Genomic DNA, 16,959 nt, shown 5'->3' on the forward strand with positions numbered 1-16,959 from the left:
GATGTTTGGAGGCAGGACTCACATTGCCTCTGAAACAGCTGACAACTCCTGTGTACTTACAATGTGCCAGGCACGGCGCTGAGTACCATGTTAATTCTCTCAAGCCGGAACTATACTATCCCCACTTTATAGATGAGGACACTGCCATCCAGAGAGGAGCCAGGCTAACACTTAGGGAACCTACCGTGCTCCATGCACTGTTCTAAGGCGGTGACAGACACTAACTCATTCCATTCTCATAACAACCCCATGACACATGAATAGCTGTTACCTCATTTTGCCAGTGGGAAAACCAAGGCCTCAAGAAGTTCAGTAACTTGGCCAGAGCCTCATAGCTAGTCAGTGATAGGGCTGCCATGAACCCAGGCACACTGTTTCCAGGGCACATCCTCTTTTTTTTTTTTTTTTTTTTTTTTTTTGAGGCAGAGTCTCGCTCTGTTTCCCAGGCTGGAGTACAGTGGTGCGATCTTGGCTCATTGCAACTTCTGTCTCCAGGTTAGAGTGATTCTCCTGCCTCAGCCTCCTGAGTCGCTGGGACTACAGGCACCCACCATCACACCCGGCTAATTTTTTGTATTTTTAGTAGAGACAGCGTTTCACCATGTTAGCCAGGATGGTCTCAAATTCCTGACCTCAAGTAATCTGCCCACCTCGGCCTCCCAAAGTGCTGGGATTACAGGCATGAGCCACCACACCCGGCCAGGTCCATGCTCTTAACCATAATACCATATGACCTCTTTTAAGTAACCTCCCAAGATCAAAGCCTTGACCTTGGGAGTCACAGTGCTGCAGCTGGCACCCAGCTCTGCCTGATCCTGAGTCTGGACTCCTACTCTGATTCACTAATCTCGTTTTAGCCTGCTCAGACCTGCCTGCCTCAGTGCTCCCTACACTGGACATCAAGGGACGGTCAGACATAGCCATGCATGGCCCCATGCAGTACAATGGAATCTATCGAATGGAATGGTGAAGCAGTCCTTCAAAATCTCTGGGCTCCCACGGCCACGGCCAGCAGTACTTGTAAGGAGGCAGACGCTACCAGCAGGATGTGTGTGATGGGGCCCAAGCAAGGGACATGTGACCTCTGAAAAGTGACTATCCACGTTCTTTACTCATGGACCACACATAGTGACTTCCTTCCAAAGAGTATAGTTCAGCAAGGGGGAAAAGAGTAATTTACAATGGAGAAACCTGACAAACACTTCTTCAGCCCCGTGATCAAGATCAACAGGAACAGTGATAAATCATGTACCCTTGATATGATGTGACGTGTCACTGATATGACGTGAGGGAAACAGCGCATCTCCTCTGCGCGTTCCTCCCATAACTTCCCCAAATACCATAACCCCAGTCTGATGATGAGAAGAACATCATATAAATCCTAAGTGGGAAACACTCTGCAAAACAGCTGACCAGCATTTCTCAAAACTGTCAAGATCATCAAAAACAAGGCAACTTGGAGAAAATTTCACAGCCATCTCCTCCGGAAGCCTTCCTTCTTCCTGCAAATGCCTGTGACCTGTCCTCTTCTGAAGCCCTCAGCATAGAGTGGCTCTTCATGTTGTCTGCCCTCATTGCTGGACCATGCCACCTGCCCCACTGACATGAGCCCATGAAGCGGCAGCCCAGCAAACATCTCTGAGACCCCCAGGGTGGCCAGCACCATGTCCTGAAAACAGCAGTGCTTGGCATAGGCTGAAGAATGACAAAGGATTGACCTCAGGACAGGAGAGCCTTCCAGGGATGCATGGGGATGACAGGAGAGTCTCCCGGGAGGCCTCTGGCCAGCCTGGGGCACTGCTGCTGATCTGGAGGCCTGCCTGCCCTGCTCAGGGAAACCCCACCACGACCACAGAGCATGCACCGTAGCACAGCCCATGCTGCTGGGCTGGAGCCAACAGTGCCTCAGGCCGTGTGACATAGGAGGGGGAAACTGACAGTCCTGGAGGAGTTGCCCTTGGCTCTCTCCAGCTCCAGTGGGGCAAAAAATATTTTCTTTTCCATTGCATAAGATGCTTCCAGTGGCGACAAACCCAACACCACAGACAAATGGAAATCAAAGCCTCGTGGATATGGGTGAAGAGCAGCGAGTGCCTGTGTCTCTGTGGAGGGCACATAGGCAGGCAAGTGTGAGCAACGGGGCCAGCCAGGTCAATCTGCATGTGACCCCCAACAAGCAGCGAAGAGAAAAACAAGCTCTGACCAAAATCCCAGCCAGCATGTCCTGCCTGGCAGGGCCCCTTGGTTCTTCCTGAGGCCCCTGCTCAGATGTGGTTCTGGGCAGTGCTGCTCCAAGGGGGTGACCACAACAAAATGCATGGGTGTGACCAGCCCAACACCTTCCCAGCCAGGTCCCCTCTGTAGGGCGTGACATGTGGCCCAGAAGGCAGGCAAGGAGGCCAAGTCCTGTAAGCTTCATGGGGCTGTGCATGTGTACAAGGCTGGGTGTCCAGGTCCGGACATCTGAATGGGCATAAGCTTCAGACTGAGAACTCCAAGCGGCAGGGAGGACGCAGATCACTGCAAAACTCGGAGAAGTGGCCTAACCTCTCGGCTCCTCCCTTTCCTTTCCTGTCCAGTGGGACAGCCACTGTCTCAAAGCTCTTATGTGGCGGCCTGAGGTGGTCCACGTGAGAAGTCAGATGCTAACAGGCTTAGAACTATGCAGACATTGGCAGGCTTGAAAACTGAACCTCACCTGTGTGAGTGGACAACCTGGGCAGCTGGGGGTTTACACACCCTGACCTTACAAGGGTCACCTCTGGCCCACTAATTACACCCTTGGGAGTTATCATAGGGAAGAATCCTAATTAGAGAAAATAATCTGTATGCATGTGGATATCCATCACACAGTTTATGATATTAGACAAAATAGAAAGCATCTAGCTCGCTAAGAACAGAGAAGTGAGAAAGTGAACTGAGGTTCATCTACTTAATAAAACCATTCGAAACATTTTCAAAGACTATAATTACACAGAAAACGGGATGTAAGCCACTAACTGAAAAAATCATGACATAGTTTCATTTGTACAATTTCTTTCATTCTGGGGGGTTGAAATGAAGATTCAATTTCAAATCTTGATCTATAAAAAAAGACTTGGAATGATTTGAATATACAGCATAACTCCTGCTTTGTCTAAATTTTTAAAAAGCTGCATGTTGGGAATATAAAGAAGATAAAGAATTAATGATGGCCCAGCGTGGTGGCTCATGCCTGTAATCCCAGCACCTTGCAAGGCCAAAGCGAGCAGCTCACCTGAGGTCCAGGAGTTCGAGACCAGCCTGGCCAACGTCGTGAAACCTCGTCCCTACTAAAAACACAAAAATTAGCCGAGTGTGGTGGCACGTGCCTGTAATCCCAGCTACTGGGGAGGCTGAGGCAGGATAATCTCTTGAACCGAGGAGGAGGAGGTTGCAGTGAGCTAAGATCGTACCATTGTACTCTAGCCTGGGCTATAAGAGAGAAACTCCATCTCAAAAAAAAAAAAAAAAAGAATAATGATGGTATCTACATAACAGCAAAGAGATCACTTTTTTCTACTTTAATGTTGTTTTCAGATATCCTTTTTTTGTATGGATTTCTGGGGCAAACACCAGACAGGACCCCAGGAGGAACTCAAAGAAGCACAGGTTTTTCTGACTCAGCCCTCCTGGGTGAGACCAAGGGCTCAGGCTCTACCCAAACCCCATTCTCACTTTCCGAGAGAAAAATGCTGTGAAAGGGAACAGCCAAAGTAGCAAGAATGCAGCAATTACATCAGAGCAAAACCATCAACCAAAGCACAAAACAACACTCATTTCTATGATTAAGAAACAGTGAATGCAAACAAGGCAGCAGTTAAGAATCCGACAAACTCAGGACAGCACAAATCATGTCTGAAAACAAAGTGTCCTTCCAAAAATTGCAGGAATTCCAAATGATCTGCGCGGTAGGAACTCCTCAGCACTGCCAAGTGTGCCAGGCCAGACTTCCTGGCCGGCCACGCCCCAGACGCCACAGGAAACTCAAGGACTGCTCATTTTATTTTATGACTATCACATTTTAGTAACGCCTAATAACTCTTTTCTTAGGAAGAGGATTTGGGCCACGTGTAAAAATAAATTGCTGAAAGCACATTATCACTCCCCTAAAGAACCCAAGAAAAGACTGGGTGTTTGGGTCGGCTGGAGGCACATCTAAAATAACTCCTTCCCCAGCACCGGATGCAAACCCCTCGAAGGGCGGGGCCCACGCCTGGAGGGCCACCAATAATCACATCCATTTACTGCATCAACTGCAAAGCTCTGGCCAAAGCCTTTTCTCTGCAGACATCACCCTCATGAGCTATGCCAGGCTCTTGGGCAGGGCTGAGTCAGAGAGAGCCGGAGCACCTTCCTGGCGTCATTCTCACCCTCTCCCAGAGCAGCCTGGGAGCTCCCTAATTCTTGTCATCGGTCCCTTCACAATTCATTGCCTGGCTCTCCTATAGCTGGAGGCAGAAGTATTTTCTCTTTCCTGACAAACCACAGGAGCTGTATTTCACCTTCCTCTGGGTACTCCAAAGCGCAACCTGGCCCAGAGTTGAGCATGTGATGGGCAGAGACCTAACATTTGACAGAGGGAAAGAGGCAGGAGGGAGGGAGGTGAAGGGCAGGGCGTGGTGGCTCCTCCACCACGCCTCCTCCCCCTGGCTCCCTAGAATACAGAAACCCCGAGGGGGAGTCCTACAAGCCCTGGGCTCTTCAGAATGCAAGTTGAAACAGCTCACTGCTGCAGCTCCTCATTCTACAGGTGGAGAAACTGAGGAGGCCACGAGAGACAAAGTGGCTTAGCCATGAGCAACACCCACAACAGTTTGCCCGCTAGAATCTAAAACAGAACCACATCCTTCTCAAGTCTGAGCCACCCGCAGCCCCTGTATTGGGCCTGTCCAAGAGACCACGTACAGGGCACCTGATGGGGTAGAAGTAACTGTTTGGAGAAGCAGGTTCCAACCTTGGCTCTGCCACTTAAAAGGTTGCATAACCGTGGGCAGGTCTCGCAATGCCCCGGCTTTACCTGTAACCCCACAGGACAGGTGGAAGCGCTGGGTGAGCTGACAGAGCTGCAAAGGATCACCAATGCTAGCTCTTCACCTAGACCCTGTCGGTGAGCTCGTCTCCTCTCTTCTTCAGCCTCCTGCCCAGTGGAGCCCCTGAGCCCTTCCCTCACAACAAAGAGGACACTCAGAGGCCTCCATGGTGCTGGAACTTGCCTGCCAAGTCCCAGCAAGAATGGGTAGGCTTGCTTTTCCCTGTGGTAGGACAACCTGCCAACAGGAACTGGGCTTCCACTCTTAACTCCTAAATTCCTGGTTCACCAGGCACCTTCTTTTTCACTTCTGTCTGCTGGGGCGGAGGAGCAGGCCTTCACCATATGGCCCAGCTGTCCCCTGAGCTACCAGGATCTGCCTGGTCTGGAAAAGCCAACCAGCCACAGTTCAGATAACTGTTACTCCAAAGCTCCAAACACCCCTTCTCACCCCTAAGAAACTCAGGTCATGGCTCACTGTGGTCAGAAACTGGTTGATACGGTTTGGCTGTGTCCCCACCCAAATCTCATCTTGAAATGTAGTTCCCAGATTCCCCACTTGTGGTGAGGAGGGGGGAAACCTGGTGGGAGTAATTTAATCATGGGGGCAGTTACCCTCATGCTGTTCTCATGCTAGTGAATGAGCACCCATGAGATCTGATGGTTTTATATGGGGCTTTTCCCCCTTTTGCTTGGCACTTCTCCTTGCTGCCGCTATGTGAAGAAGGATGTGTTTGCTTCCCATTCAATGGCTGTAAGTTTCCTGAGGCTCCCCCAGCCATGCTGAACTGTGAGTTGATTCTTGGTGTAAGAAGCTCTGTCGCATAAGGGCTTCGCTGGTTCTCTCAACCCCTCTCTCATGTTCAGTAAAGCTATTCTCTCTGATACAGGGCATAGGCAGTGTTGGAACCAGGGAAATGAATGTAAAAGCCAGACATCCAGGGGCTTCTGCTCCCGGAAGCCCAGGTTACCTTTGGGCATGATCTGATGCATGGCAACCGAGAGGAAGAAGATGGAATCGCTGTAATAGGTCCCCGAGCCAGCACTGAAGTGCTTCTGCATGGCCTCCACGACGGGGAAGAGCTTGTCTGTCAGCACAGCAACGTCGTGGAAGATGACCTGTAGCAGGTGCAAGAAAACCAAGACTCAGCAAACCAGTTCTTCTCACTGCAAACTCAACACCCAATACGTGGCCCACAGGGGCAGAGGCAGACGGTGCCTCTCCAGGGTCCGTATGCAGGGAATGGGGCTGGGGTTAACAACAGAGAATTAAGGAAATGAGAACCAGAAGTCAGAGTTGAGGCCGCACTAAGGGGACGAGGCCACTGTGTGAGGAGTGGCATGCAAGCACGCATGTACGGGGTGTACAGTGGGAGAAAAGTGGGAAGACAGGAAATGGAAACAGCCCCTAGTCTGCTTCCTGCTTTTGAACTTCAAGCTGGATCACCCTGAAGGTAGCTCCGTGCCCAGCGACTGTAAACTGTGTGAGAACGTGTGATCTGCATCGTATCGCATGGCTAGCGCCAGGTATCACCACCTCCCGGTGGCCACTGCATCTGTTCCACAGACCAGTCCGATAATCCCTCTCTACCTCCCTCATCCAACAGCGTGAACAAGGAGAGGGTCTGGCCACTGGAAAATGAAACCCGGAAAATGCTCAGTGCTGCAGTAAACTCATTCAATTCAACCAGCATTTTTTGAGTATCACTGACACTTTGGAGGCACTGTAAGAAGTATACGGAATAACCAGGTACACTTTCCTCAAAGCACTTAGAAGTCTAGAGGCATCATCAGCTGCGGCAGAGCTTTGCAATTTATGAAACACTCTCACAAACACACACTGATTTCCCATGACAACCTAGGACTTCTGTGAGGCAGACATCACTATTATAGCCTCCAAATTACAAATAAGGACACAGACACTCAGACAGGTTACTTGCACCAAGTCACACAGATAATAAATGCAGTCAGGACTTGACTCCGGCCTCCAGATTCTCAGCCCCTCAGTCTTTCCACTATAAACACATCCTCATTCCTTACCAGCAACTAACAAAGGACAAAGAGATCACTCAACCTGCAATTAGAACAGACAAGAGTACTAACGGGATCCTGAGTTGGGTTTCTTGTCTAACATTATTCCAGCAGATGAGAAGTATGGCCCATACGTAGCCCCAGCTTCACACATGGTACCAGATGACTATGTGCTCTTTCTACACGTCTTACAAGTTCTTCCTGTTGCTCCGTGTGCCCCCTACAGGATCTAGATCATTCTATTACACACAGGAGGCACTCAAGCCAGAAGGCTGGATGTTCCTCCTCCTCCTTCCTCAGTGCTCCTAAGAGGTCTGCAAGTGCGACCTCTCACCACCATCTTCTCTGGCAGGTGACAGGACAAACCTGCCACACTGAATCCTGGCTGCTCAATCACCACCTCATCAACTCCCAAGAGCCTACCTGAATAGGTGCCAGCAGCAAAAGGTGAAGCCACCTGAACCCCTGACTGCCCGGTTTACACCGTCACTTAGCCTGCCAGCAGAATAGACAGTTGTGAGTGGAGCCCAGGAAGTTCTCCAACAGATGGGCTCCACTCCATCACTCACCTTTGCCCTTTCCGTCCACCTGCCCACCCAGTCTCACGGTGTTGCCTGCACTACCTGCACTTTCAGAACCTCTAGCTGTCGTGGCCCTGTAAACCACCCTGTCTGCTTTTGACCTGTATTTCCCTTATTTCTTACATATGCTTATATATGTATCTCTTTTTTTTTTTTTGAGATGGAGTTTCACTCTTGCCACCCAGGCTGGAATACAGTGGTGTAATCCTAGCTCACTGCAACCTCCACCTCCCGGGTTCAAGTGATTCTCCTGCCTCAGCCTCCCAAGTAGCTGGGATTACAGGCACCCACCCATGCCCGGCTAATTTTTGTATTTTTAGTAGAGACAAGGTTTCACCATGTTCGCGAGGCTGGTCTCAAACTCCTGACATCAGGTGATCCACCCCCCTCAGCCTCCCAAAGTGCTGGATTACAGGCGTGAGCCATTGCAACTGGCCTGTATCTCTTATGCAGCTTATTTCTCTTATATTTTTTATTAACGTATATCTCTCTTAGCTCACATTTCCATTTATTTTTGGGTCTCTATTAATTTCTAAAACACTGTTAAACTTAGCAAAAATTTTTATTTTTTATTTTTGTGGATACAGAGTACATGTATATATTTATGGAGTATATGACATATTTTCATACAAGCATACAACGCCTAATACGTCAAGGTAAATGAGGTATCCATCACCTCAAGCATTTACCCTTTGAGCTACAAACAATCCAATTATTTTAGTTATTTGAAATGTATAATTAAACTATTTTTTACTGTAGTCACCCTGTTGTGCTAGGAAATACTAGGTCTTATTCTTTTCAAACATTTTTTGTATTCATTAACCATCTCCCCCTGCCCCCAACTCACTCCACTACTCTGCCCAGCCCCTGACAGCCATCATTCTAATCTCTAGCTCCATGAGTTCGACGGCTTTAATTTTACCTCCCACAAATAAGGACATCCAAAGTTTGTCTTTCTGTGCCTGGCTTATGTCGCTGAACAAAATGACCTACGGTCCCATCACCGTTGTTGCAAATGACAGAATCTCATTCTTACTTATGGCTGAATAGTACTCCACTGTGTCTATGTACTGTTTCCTTTCCATGTATCAGCTGGTGGAAACTTGGACTGCCTCCAGATTTTGGCTATCATGAACAGTGCCGCAATAAACATGGGAGTGCAGGTATCTCTTCAATATACTTATTTCCTTTCTTTTGGGTATGTATCTAGCAGTGGGATTGCTGGATCATATGGTAAGTCTATTTTCAGTTTTTTGAGGAGCTGCCAAACTCTTCTCCATAGTGACTGTACTGACTTAATTCCCACCAACAGTACACGAAGCTTCACTTTTCTCTACATCCTCACTAGCATTTGCTATATGCCTTTTGGATAAATGCCATTTTAACTGGAGTAAGATATCTCATTGAAGTTTTGATTTCCATTTCTATGATGGTCAGTGATGTTGAGTACCTTTTCGTATACCTGTTCGCCATCTGTATGTCTTCTTTGGAGAAACATCTATCCAGATCTTTTGCCCAATTTCTATTTTTTGAGACAGTCTCGCATTGTCACCCAGGCTGGAGTGCAATAGATCTCGGCTTACTGCAACCTCTGCCTCCTGGTTCATGCGATTCTCCTGCCTCAGCCTCCCAAGTAGCTGGGATTACACCACCACATCTGGCTAATTTTGTTCATTTTTTTAGTAGAGACAGGGTTTCACTATGTTGGCCATAGTTTCACTGGTGTCCCAACTCCTGACCTGTGATCTGCCTGCCTTGGCCTCCCAAAGTGCTGGGATTATGGGCGTGAGCTGCTGGCACCTGGCCTTGCCTAATCTTTAATTGGATTATTAGATTTTTTCCTACAGAGTTGTTGGAGCCCCTTATATATTCTGGTTATTAACCCCTTATCAGATGGACAGTTGGCAAACATATTCTCCATTCTCTTCACTTTGCTGATTGTCTCCCTCACTGTGCAGAAGCTTTTTAACTGGCTGTGATCCCATTTGTCCATTTTTACTTTGATTGCCAATGCCTGTGGTGTATTACTCAAGAAATCTTTGTCAAATCCAATGTCCTGGAGAGTTTCCTCAATATTTTCTTTTGGTAGCTTCATATTTTGAGGTCTTAAAATCTTTAATCCACTTTGATTTGACTTTTGTACATGGCAAGAGAGCTAGGTCTAGATGCATTCTTCTGCATAAGAATATCCAGTTTTCCCAGCTCCATTTATTAAAGAGATTGTCCTTTCCCCAGTGCATGTTCTTGGAACCTTTGTCAAATATGAGTTAATTGTTTATTCCTGGGTTCTATATTCTGTTGCATTGGTCTATGTGTGTTTGTACGCCAGAACCATGCTGTTTTGGTTACTATAACTCCATAGTATAATTTGAAGTTATGTAATGTGATTCCACCAGTTTTTTTCTTTCTGTTCAAGATAGCTTTGGCTATCTGGGTCTTTCGTGATTCCATATAAATTTTGGGATTTTTTTTTTCCTTTCTGTGAAGAACGTCATTGGTATTTTGATGGAGACTATTGAATTTGTAGGTTGCTTTGGGTAGTATGGACAGTTTAACAATATCAGTTCTTCCAGTCCATGGATACAGCATATCTTTCCATTTTTTGGTGTCCTCTTCAGTTTCCTGCATCAGTGTTTTATCGTTTCCATACTCGAGAAATTTCACTTGCTCAGTTAATTCCTAGGTATTTTATTTTACTTGCAGCAATTATAAATGGAATTACTTTCTTGATTCCTTTTTCAGATTGTTCATTGTTGGCATATAGAAATGCTAATGATTTTTGTATGTTGAATTTGTTGAATCCTGCAACTTTACTGAATGTATTGATTAGTTCTAATAGTTTTTTGGTGGAGTCTTTAGGTTTTTCTAAATATAAGGTCATATCATCTGCAAACAAGGATAATTTGACTTCTTCCTTTCCCATTTGGATACCTTTTATTTCCTTCTCTTGTCTGAATGCTTTAGCTAGGATTTCCAGTGCTATGTTACTATTCAACATAGTGGACAACCTTGTTTCAGATCTTAGAGCAAAGGCTTTCAGTTTTTCCCCATTCAGTATGATGTTCACGGTGGGTCTGTTGCATATAGCTTTTATTATATTATGTTCCTTAAATTAAGGTATGTTCCCTCTATACTCAGTTTTTTGAGGATTTTTATCATGAAAGGATGTTGAAATTTATCAAATAATTTTTCAGCATCAATTAAAATGATCATATCATTTTTGTCCATTCTGTTGATACGATGTATCACACTGATTGGTTTGTGTATGTTGAATCATTCTTGTATCCCTGGGATAAATTCCACTTGGTTATGATGATTTTTTTTTAATGTACTCCTGAATTTAGTTAGTTAGCATTTTGTTGAGAATTTTTACATCAATGTTCAGCAGGGGTACTGGCCTGTATTTTCTTTTACTGATGTGTCTGTTTTTTGGTAATTACCCTCATTGTATGAGGGTAATTCTGGCCTCATATAATGAGTATGAAAGTATTCCCTCCTCTGCTTTTCAGACTAGTTTTGAGTAGGGTTGGTATTAGTTCTTCTTAAAATGGTAGAACTTAGCAGTGAAGCCATTGTGTCCTCAGCTTTTCTTTGCTGAGAGACTTTTTATTATGGCTTTGATCTCATTACTTGTTATTGGTCTGTTCAGGTTTTGGATTTCTTCATGATTCTATCTTAGTAGGTTGTATGTGTCTAAAAACTTATCCATTTCTTCTAGGTTTCCAATTGATTGGTATGTAGCTGTTCACAGTAGCTACTAATAATCCTTTGAATTTGTGCAGTATCAATTGTAATATCTCCTTTTTCATCTCTGATTTTATTTGGGTCTTCTCTCTTTTTTTCTTAGTCTGGCTAAAGGTTTGTCAATTTTGTTTAACTTTTCAAAAAACCAACTTTTCATTTCATTGATCTTTGGTATTGTTTTCTTTGTTTCAATTTCATGTATTTCTGCTCTGCTCGTTATTATTCCTTCCCTTCTAACTTTGGGTTTGGTTTGCTCTTGCTTTTCTAGATCTTTAAAACACATCATTAGGTTGTTTATTTGAACTTTCTTCTTTTTTAATGTAGGCATTTATAACCATAAACTTCTCTTAGTATTGTTTCGCTGTATTCCATAGGTTTTGGTATGTTGTGTTTGCATTATCATTTGTTTAAAGAAATTTTTCAATTTCTTTCTTAACCTCTTCATTGACCCACTGGTCATTCAGAGGCATATTGTTCAGTTTCCATGTATTTCTATAGTTTCCACAATTCCTCATTATTAATTTCTAGTTTTATTCTATTGTAGTCAGAGAAGATACTTGATATTATTTCAATTTTTTGGAATGTTTTAAGACTTCTTTTGCAACTTGGCATATGGTCTATCATTGAGAATGATCCATGTGCTGAGCAGAAGAATGTGTATTCTGCAACTCTTTGATGAAAGGTTCTGTATCTATCAAGTCCATTTCGTCTATAGTGTGGATTAAGTCTGACTTTTTTTGTTGATTTTCTGTCTGTAATATCTGTCCAATACTGAAAGTGGGATGTTGAGGTCTCCAGCTATCATTATAATGGGGTCTATATTCCTCTTTAGGTCTAATAATATTTGCTTTATATATGTAAGTGCACCGGTGTTGGGTGCATATATAACTGTTATATCCTTTTGCGAACTGACCCCTTCATCATTATACAATAACCGTCTTTGTCTCTTTGCATATTTTTTCTTGAAATTGATTTATCTGATATAAGTATAGCTACTTCTGCTTCTTTTTGATTTTCATTGGTATGAAATAGCTTTTCCCATCCCTTTATTTTCAGTCTATGTGTGTTTTTATAAATAAAATGTTTCTTGTAGGCAACAAATCATTGGGTCTTAAAAAGAATATATCCATCCATTCTTTATCTTTTGATTGGAGAGTTTAGTCCATTTACATTCGATGTTATTATTGATAAGTAAGGACTTACTCCTGCCATTTTGTTATTTGTTTTCTAGCTGTTTTCTGGTCTTTTCTTCCTTCTTTCCTTCCTTCCTATCTTCCTTTTAGTGAAGGTGATTTTCTCTGGTGTTATGTTTTATTTTCATGCTTTTTCCTTTTTTATGCCCATTGTATGTTTTTAGACTTGGGGTTGCCATGAGACTTGCAAATAATATTTTATAACACATTATTTTAAACTGTTGACAAATTAACACTGATTACATAAACATACTAAAAACCAACCAGAAAGAAAACTGATAAAAAGTCTAGACTTAGCTTCACCTCCCTACTTTTCAACTTTTTGTTTCTATTCATATCTTACTGTACTATCTATGCCTTGAAACATTTTTGTTTTTATTGGTTTATCTTATGTTTGTACTTAAGATATGAGAAGATACACACTGCAATTACAGTGTTTTAACAGTCTGTGTTTTTTTTTTTTTTTTTTGGAGACAGAGTTTCGCTCTTGTTACCTAGTCTGGAGTGCAATGGCACGATCTCGGCTCACCACAACCTCCGCCTCCTGGGTTCAGGCAATTCTCCTGCCTCAGTCTCCTGAGTAGCTGGGATTACAGGCACGTGCCACTGTGCCCAGCTAATTTTTTGCATTTTTTTAGTAGAGACGGGGTTTCACCATGTTGACCAGGATGGTCTCGATCTCTTGACCTCGTGATCCACCCACCTCGGCCTCCCAAAGTGCTGGGATTACAGGCTTGAGCCACTGCGCCCGGCCCAGTCTGTGTTTTTCTCTGCACTTACTATTACCAGTGAACTTTTCACCTGCAGATGATTTCTTATTGCTCATTAACATCCTTTTATTTCAGATTGAAGAAATCCCTTTAGCATTTCTTGTAGGACAGGTTGGGTATTGATTAAATCCATCAGTTTTTATTTGTCTGAGAAAGTCTTTATTTCTTTTTTTTTCAGATGGAGTCTCACTCTGTTGCCCAGGCTGGAGTGCACTGGCAAGATCTCAGCTCACTGCAACATCTGCCTCCCAGGTTCCAGTGATTGTTCTGCCTCAGTCTCCCAAGTAGCTGGGATTACAGGTGCCTGCCACTATGGCCAGCTAATTTTTGTATTTTTAGTAGAGATGGAGTTTCACCATGGTGGCCAGGCTGGTCTTCAACTCCTGAACTCAACTAGTTCACCTGCCTTGGCCTCCCAAGTGCTAGGATTACAGGTGTGAGCCACTGTAAGCACATTTTTGCCATATATGCTATTTAAGTTTTTTCCCTTCAACACTTCAAATATGTCATGCCACTCTCTACTGGCCTGTAAGGTTTTCACCAAAAAGTCTACTGCAAGATGTATTGGCGGTCCATTTTATGTTATTTGTTTCTTTTATCTTGCTATTTTTAGGATCCTCTATTTTTGACTTTTGAGTGTTTGATATTTAATGTCTTGAGGTAGACTTCTTGGGGTAAATCTGGTGTTCTATAACCTTCCTGTACTTGAATTTTTTTTTTTAATTTTTTATTGCATTTTAGGTTTTGGGGTACATGAGCAGAACATGCAAGACAGTTGCATAGGTACACACATGGCAGTGTGTTTTGCTTCCTTTCTCCCCTTCACCCACATTTGGCATTTCTCCCCAGGCTATCCCTCCCCACCTCCCTCCCACTGGCCCTCCCCTTTATCCCCCAATAGACCCCAGTGTTTAGTACTCCCCTCCCTGTGTCCTTGAATATTTATATCTTTCTCTAGGTTTAGGAAGTTCTCGGTTATTATCCCTTTAAATAAATTTTCTACTGCTGTCTCTCTCTCTCTACCTCCTCTTTAAAGGCAGTTACTCTTAGATTTGCCCCACCGAGGCTATTTTCCAGATCTTGTATGCACGCTTCATTCTTTTTTATGCTTCCTTTTGTCTCCCCTGATTGTTCTTTCTTGCTTGCTTTTTTTGTTTGAGACAGTGTCTGGCTCTGTCATCCAGGCTGGAGTGCAATGGCACAATCTTGCCTCACTGCAACCTCTGCCTCCCAGGCTCAAGCCATCCTCCCACCTCTAATTGTGTATTTTCAAATAGCCTCTTAAAACTTACTATTTCTTTCTTCTACTTGATTAGTTCTATTAAGAGATTCTGATACATTCTTCAGTATGTCAGTTGCATTTTTCAACTCCAGAATTTCTGCTTGTTTTTAATTATTTCAATTTGTTTGTTAAATTTATCTGATAGGATTCTGAATTTCTTCTCTGCACTATCTTGAATTTGGGTTTCCTCAAAACAACTATTTTGAATTCTCTGTCTGAAAGATCACATAACTCTGATTCTCCAAGACTGACCCCTGGTGCCTTATTTAGTTCATTTGGTGAGGTCCTATTTTCCTGGATGGTCCTGATGCTAGTGGATGTTTGCTGGTGTCTGGCCATTGAAGAGTTAGGTGTTTATTATAGTCTTTGCAGTCTGGGCTTGTTTGTACTCATCCCTCTTGAGAGGCTTTTCAGGTATTCAAAGAACTTGAGTGTTGTGATCCAAGTTTTTGGTCACTGCAGCTGTATGTGCATTAGCGGGCACACCAAGCCCAGCAATACTGTGCTTCCTGCAGATTCACAGATGTACCACCTTAGTGGTTTTAGATCACATTGGGAAGAATTCTCTGAATTACCAGGCAGACTCTTGTTCTGTTCCCTGTCTCCCAAATGAATGCAATCTCTCTTTCTCTCTGGCTGAGCTGCTTGGGGAGGGGTGACACCCCTGTCACTACCACCACTGGGACTGCACTTGGACAGATTTGAAGCCAGCACAGAACTGGGTTTTGCCCAAGGCCTGCTGTAACCACCACCTGACTAGTTCACTGAAGGCCCTAGGGCCCTATAATTAGCAGGTGAGAAAGAATGCCAAGCTTGTGTCCTTTCCTTAAGAGTAGTGAGTTCTCTTAGGCTCCAGGCAGGTCCAAAGATGCTACCTGTCAGCCAGGGCCTGCAATCAGAAACCCTAGAAATCTAACTGGTGCTCTATTCTACTGCAGCTAAGCTGGCACCAAAACCACAAGATAAAGTCCTTCCCACTCTTCCCTCCTCTTTCCCCAGGCAGAGGACTCTCTCCCTGTGCCCACTACCATCACAGGCCCATAGAGAGTACTGCCAGGGTGCCACCATTTATTTAATGCCCAAGGACTCTTCAGTCAGCTTGTGGTGAATCCTGCCAGCCCTGGGACTCTCTTCAGGACCTAGCCCAGGTCCAGGCAGAGCTTTCAGTGAGCTCCCCTCTAGACTGGGGTAGGTCCAGAAATGCTATCCAAGAGCCAAGGCCTGGAACTGGGGACCCCAAGGGCCCAGCTGGTGCTTTTCCTCACTATGTCTGAGCTGGTATCTAAGCTGTAAGACAAAGTCCCCTTTATTCTTCCCTCTCCATTACTCAAGCAGAGTGAGTCTCTCCTCATAGCTGCCACAGCTGTGAATGTAATGGATCATATCTGAAGCCAGCAGGTCTCAGAGTCTCACCCAAGTGCCACGGAACATACTACCTGGTTACCACCACTGATCATTCAGGGCCCACAGGCTCTTTAGTCAGCAAGTGATAAATCCTGCCATGACTGGGTCCTTCCCTTCAAGGCAGTAGGTTCCCTTCTGGCTCAGGGTGTCTTGAAATGTCATCTAAGAGCTAGGGCATGGAATGGGGGTCTCATGACTCTGCCTGGTGCCTTATCCTGGTGTGACTCAGCTGATACCCAAGCTGCAAGTCCTTGTTATTCTTCTCTCTCCTCTCTTCTAACAGAAGGAGGGGGTCTCTTTTGGAGCTGTGAGCTGTGCTGCCTGGGTCTAGGGGTGGGGGATGCAAGCTATCCCTTAGCCACCCGAGCTGGTGTCTCACTAGGTCATGTACCCCACAAGTCCACTGGCTCTGAGCCCAGCACAGCACTGGAACTTGCCTCCCAAAGTGCTGGGATTACAGGTGTTGCAGTACTTGTGGCCTGGTTTATTTAGAACGCCAGAGCACTTGAACCTATGGTGACAAGGCTTGCTGGAACTCAGGTTCTGACTGCTGAGATGGGCGATTCTCCTTTGGCTAGGCTGGTCTAAATACTCCCTCTGTGGGCACTGGCTGAGTTCTGCTCACTGTTGGCAGCAATGAGTTCCAATGCAATTCCCCGTCACACAGGTTCTCACTTGGCACCATGTCGCCACGGCCACAGGGATGAAGTTAGTGATCAACACCGTCTTTTCTACCCTCTTCAGTGCCTCTTTCAGGTAATGTGAAGTTAAAACCAGGTACTGTGATTGCTCACCTGATTTTTGGTGCTCTAAAGGTGCTTATTTTGTGTAAATAGTTGTCAAATTTAGTGTTCCTGTAAGGAGGATGAGTTGAGCCTTTCCAAAGTCTTTTTTTTTTTTTTAA

General features: G+C 44.8%; 1 protein-coding gene across 3 annotated transcripts in view; it reads right to left on the reverse strand.

Moving 5' to 3' along the window:
• The window catches only part of XXYLT1 (xyloside xylosyltransferase 1), a 195,327-nt gene that overhangs the window by 140,502 nt on the left and 37,866 nt on the right, over positions 1-16,959 (reverse strand). For all 3 annotated transcript variants that reach the window (XM_002758210.6, XM_078350551.1, XM_078350552.1), the window contains exon 2: positions 6,022-6,169. In XM_002758210.6, coding sequence (XP_002758256.1) covers positions 6,022-6,169 — 148 coding nt within the window. The remainder of the gene's footprint in view (positions 1-6,021; positions 6,170-16,959) is intronic.

This window comes from Callithrix jacchus, chromosome 15 (assembly GCF_049354715.1).
Source record: "Callithrix jacchus isolate 240 chromosome 15, calJac240_pri, whole genome shotgun sequence".
NCBI classification, from domain to species: Eukaryota; Metazoa; Chordata; class Mammalia; order Primates; family Cebidae; genus Callithrix; species Callithrix jacchus.